The sequence below is a fragment of the Cajanus cajan genome, chromosome 6, assembly GCF_000230855.2.
Source record: "Cajanus cajan strain Asha chromosome 6, NIPB_CcT2T_4, whole genome shotgun sequence".
NCBI lineage: Eukaryota > Viridiplantae > Streptophyta > Magnoliopsida > Fabales > Fabaceae > Cajanus > Cajanus cajan.
The window spans coordinates 37,632,822-37,638,025 of record NC_138522.1 but is presented as its reverse complement, the minus strand read 5'-3'; the positions used below and the strand labels follow the sequence as shown (position 1 = coordinate 37,638,025).

General features: G+C 25.6%; 1 protein-coding gene across 1 annotated transcript; it reads left to right on the top strand.

Annotated features, from left to right (window-relative positions):
• Positions 1 to 832: 832 nt before the first annotated feature.
• LOC109795825 (uncharacterized) lies at positions 833 to 2,698 on the top strand. The gene is made up of 3 exons (XM_020355369.3): positions 833 to 1,500; positions 1,596 to 1,661; positions 1,752 to 2,698. The coding sequence occupies exons 1-3, from the start codon at positions 1,411 to 1,413 to the stop codon at positions 1,917 to 1,919; spliced, it is 324 nt and encodes a 107-aa protein (XP_020210958.1). The 5' UTR covers positions 833 to 1,410; the 3' UTR covers positions 1,920 to 2,698.
• The last annotated feature ends 2,506 nt before the right edge of the window (positions 2,699 to 5,204 follow it).

Below are 5,204 nucleotides of genomic sequence, written 5' to 3'. Positions count from 1 at the left end.
TTCTCAATTAAAATCCCCTCAAAGAAGCACACTTTCATGAATAATACAAAACAATTTTTTTTAACAGAAAACATTATATTTTTTAAACTTTAATTTTCAAAGAAACACATGAAATACGGGAAGAAAGAAAATTTTGATATTACTCTCAATTAACAATATAAATGAGTTAAACCAGGTTGAACATCTAATTTAAATGTTCAATCGTGTGCGTGCATGTGGATATATAATTAACATCAAATAGTTTTTTAATAACTCAATTTATTTACATTTATATTATCAAGTTAAAGTAACATCCTTTATGTTTCTTTTATTAGTATTATGTTTGATTTTAATCTCTTATATTATTCAATTATTTTCACTTCCTTATTTCAGTTTTTATAAAATTACAAATTTTGATATAATTAAATTATTTTTAAATCAGAATATTTTTGATAATATCAGAGAAAAACTTAATCTTGATTTTTATTTTTTAACTTCAGACCGAAGTAATCAAATAAAAAAAAAAGAAAATAGAAAAAGCAATTTACCTTTTGTCTTTTGTTATGATGAAAGTAGTATCGACAAACCATATTAGCCCAGAAACGCTCAAGTTTGTTTCATCGTGTCAGATGAAATTTGACTTGTATTAGTATAATCGTTTCACACATTTCATATAATCGAAAATGGTGTTGGAATACACAACTTAGTTACACAGACAGATCGGTGGACCTGCAAAAGTCCAATATTTTTTTTAAGATACTGACCTGGCTTTAAGCGCAAGCTTACATGCAAAGCAGGTGCAATGTGAACAACACTGCATAATCTGCGTGAGGCTTTAACAGCTAAGCTTGAGTAGTTTTCTGATATTCAGGGGGGCCAAAAGAAGGTTACCATATGACAAAGTACACACCAATGAGACACCACCAGTGACGGTTACTTTTGACTTCAATAGACAAGAGTGTGTTTTCTGTGTTTACCGAGGTTCTACACGTCACCGCTCCAGATCAACCTTCTTCCGTTTTGCGAAAATCACGAGGTTCTGAAAATGTACCCCACTAAATAATAAATAATGGTAGAAATTACAAAAAATACATATATACTTTACCGGACACTAGGCTTAGAGTGTGGCTCATTTTTACATGCTACAATAACGTTCATATTTCAAGTTACCATGCGTCCTTATGAAACTGATATTCATGCGCGTAGAGTTCACCGGGGAGGTTCTATTATGATAAAGTGATTTTTCTATGCCAAATATGCGTTAGAATTGTTTGTTTCCCAAATGAAGCTAGCTGGCACAATCTCTCTCTATATATGCATGGTTTCCCCATCCTATATAGTTCTCTATATTTATAGTACCATGTTGTCTCACATTTTCTCTATAGAACACTAAAATGTTAAGTATAAATATTTACTAAAAGAAATTCATCAATGGCGTTTAGTAGAAGACCAGCAAGGTTTAAAAGGCCAGATTTCATGCAGACAGAACCAATTAGTCAAGAAAAGCTGGAAATGTTAAGGGTAATGATGTGAATTGTGATAAAGTTTGATATCAATAATTTCTGTAATAAATTAAATTTCTAGTGTATTTCTTTTTTGTTGGCGATGATTCGTAGGCTGCTGCTGCTCGTGTTTATATTAATGAGAAAATTCCTGCAAAAGAATCCTTAGTTAGTGTTTCGGTAAGTAAACATGAATTTTTTTTTTTTTTTAATTGGAGAAGTTAAAGTAGAATATATGTTTGAATTTTTTAAGTTTAAAAATGGTTTTAGGTACAGCAAGTGGATACCATTGATACCGTAAATGCGAATGTGGAGAAAAAACAAGATCATGACAATGGAGTGCAGCTTCTCGCAACAGTTGCTTCTGAATTTCACAGTTTAGAATGGTGTGGAAAAAAAAAGAGGAGTTCGTTGTCAGGAAGAAAGCAAACGCGTTGAGTTATCCCTGATTTTGATGATTAAAATTAAGTTGTACTAAAAAAAGCTATAGTAGTTGATATATATTTGACTCAACCAATAAATAAGAAATGTATAAAAAAACTTTAATTTATTTGATGTGATAGACGTTTTTTAATTTATATAAACAAAATAAATAATTAAGCATCTTATCATTTTTAAATTTAAATAAAATAACATACTAACTTTTGCTATAATTAATTTTTAGTTTTTGACACCATAATTTGTATATTTACTCTTAATATTTACTTTTTGAGGAAATTGAGGATGTTAATATATGGTGTAGGGTACTAAAATTAAAATACAGAGGAATAATTGAATGTGTTGATGAGTAGAGGTCTTTAGGAAGGAGTTAGTGTACTGTTGAAGAGACGTATGAAAGATTTGTCAAATGAATGATCATGAAAATTGCTTTGATAAAAATAGTGTAAAAAATTGAAAATGAAAAAAAGGATTATATTTAATTTGGGATGAGAAACGGGATGGGGAGAGAAAGTTTGAGAACAAAATATCGTAGACTATTTAAATTTATAACAATAGATATGTATGGTGGGAAATACTGGAAAATGGTTAGGGACAGATAGGAATGATAGTTAAGTTGGAAAAGAGGTTGATTTGAATGAAAGTAGTTGATAATAGAGAAAACCATGAGTTAAATTCAGTAAGACTACTACTTGGATCAGGAGATCGATGAAAGTTACATGAACAAATTAAGGAACACTATTGACACATAATTTTCTAGATGCTTTTAGGTACACATAGGAACTAAACTCATATCTTTTGCATAAAGGGTGTTACTTGAGAAAATTCAATAACGAGTTTAATGCTGCAAATTTATTGAACTTTATAAAATTTAGAAATTGATCATGGTCATTTTGATAAATTAGAATATTTCTTAGTTGAAAATTAAAAATTAATCATTAATACATTGAGATTTACTTAAGAGATTTATTTTTTTTAATAAATATTTTTTATACATATAAATAAATAATTAAAATTTTAATCATATATTTAAATAAAATTATATATTAACTATATAATTTTATTGACGGTCATAATTAAGTGTTAAGGTGAAGGAGTTTTTATTTTTTAAATATGAATGATTAGAAAATTCAATGCATAACTTTAAAGTTATATAAAAAATATGTATTTTGTACATAAGTTTAAATATGCTAATATTTCTTATTAATATATTTTTTCTTTTTCTGTAAAAAACTATCATATTTACATCTCTAATTCCCTCTTTTTTTAATCCCAATCTATGTGTCATATAACATTGGAGTCTTTTTCCTTTCCTTTCCTCTTCACATATGTATATATCTTTTTAAGAGTGAAAAAAATATTTTTTCTATTATTTTAAATTTGCATGTCTAATGCCTTATGTTTTCTAATGAGAAATAAATTAAGAAAATGATATTGAAACATTTATCATATTTAGAAAAAGGCTGTTTTTTTATATATAAAATATAACTTATTTAAAATTATCTTATATAATCACTTAAATAAAGTTTATAAAATAATTTATATAATAATACCATGTTATGTTTTTAGCTTGTAAAGCTACTTAACCACCATCAGTGAGTTGGCATAAGTGGTAAATAATCAGAATGAACTTTCATCTTTCTTTAGGATGTACATTTTATTTTATTTTTTTTTCTTCTCTTTTCCTGTAAGTATCTCGTTCAGTGGTAACGACACTCTTTAAAAAAAAAATTCTTAAGGCCTAGACTTTAAAAAAAATTATTTTAAATGGTCAATTATAACGCAATATAACGACTTATAGATTAAACATATTATTTTTTTTTATATTAACAGAAGATTTTTATTTGTAACTTGAGCACAAGAAGTGTCATATAAATGCTAAATACGAAATCTGACAATATAGGAGACAAGCCTCACAATACACTGAAGAAAATACCGTGAACCCGGACAATTTCTTTTTCTATAATGACCACTACAATTTAATTTTTTAATAATATTTAGAAAATATTATCTAATTATATTAAAATATTATTAAAAAGTCTTTAATAACATTAATTATATAATTAAATATTATCAAAATATTTAATATTTAATAATATTATTAAATATTTATATAATTAATGTTATTAAAGACTTTTTAATAATATTTTAATATAATTAAATAATATTTTTTAAATATTATCAAAATAATATTTTTGTAATATTTCAATAATGTTATTAAGTTTTATTAATTTTATAAAATAATTAATTTTAATACAAATGTTGTTATAAATTTATGTATCTTAAATGCTTACAATTTTATTTAAAAAGTTAAAAATATTCTTAATTAGTCATTATTAATTATAAATCAAATATCAAAGTTTATTTATCTTAAATATAATTATATAACTATATGATTATAGTAATTTATTTATTTGATGCAAGATTTTAATTATGAAAAACAATTAAAGATGAAAGAAGTATATTTTTTATGTAATATTTTTTTATTTGATATAAAAATTTTGATTATAAAAAAGAATTAAAGATGAGAGAATACAAAAAAAAAATATTTATTTATAATAATATTTTAAAAAAAGTTACAAAATAACTTATGTAACATTTTTTATTTAATAAGAAACTTTAATTTTGAAAACAATTAAAAATAATAATATTAAAATAAAACTATTATTCTATTTATAATAACTTTTTAAAAAAAAATTATAAAATAATTTATTTACCTAATATATAATATTTGAATAAACATAAATAAAAAATGTTAAATTAAAATATAATACTAAACCCCAAAATATTGAGCATACCATGGGCACATGGTGGTATATGTAGCAAAACCACACCACACACCTCCAAAAACCGCTATGCCTATATGTTCAGTATTTGGTCGGTGTTGCAATGCAAGTTTCATGTCCTAGCTACGTCACCAAACAGCACAAAGCACCTAGTTATGACACCTTCACTACCAGTTCAGTTACAAAAATAAAGCTATTAGCAACTGGAACTACCACCTGTCTCCACTCACCATTCACCACCAAACCTCCACCGACCGAATTCATCGCCCCTTTAGACCACTTGTTCTTGCAGTTGCAGCAAACCTTGAGATATTGATGCACACATTTTAACTAAAACCAATAATAGCTTGCTTCAATGTAATTATTAATGTCATTAATTAAGTACATCAATGTTTTGTAAGTATTTAATATGTTTATCACTTTTAAAAATAGCAAATTAGTTTGCCATATCACACCAGTATTGTTTATGATGCTGCCAGACAAGATGTACTTTTGCATA

Coding starts and splice junctions, on each gene's coding strand:
- LOC109795825 (XM_020355369.3), top strand. CDS start 1,411: ATGGCGTTTAGTAGAAGACCAGCAAGGTTTAAAAGGCCAGATTTCATG. Junction 1,501..1,595: donor AAAAGCTGGAAATGTTAAGG/GTAATGATGTGA, acceptor GATGATTCGTAG/GCTGCTGCTGCTCGTGTTTA. Junction 1,662..1,751: donor AATCCTTAGTTAGTGTTTCG/GTAAGTAAACAT, acceptor AAATGGTTTTAG/GTACAGCAAGTGGATACCAT.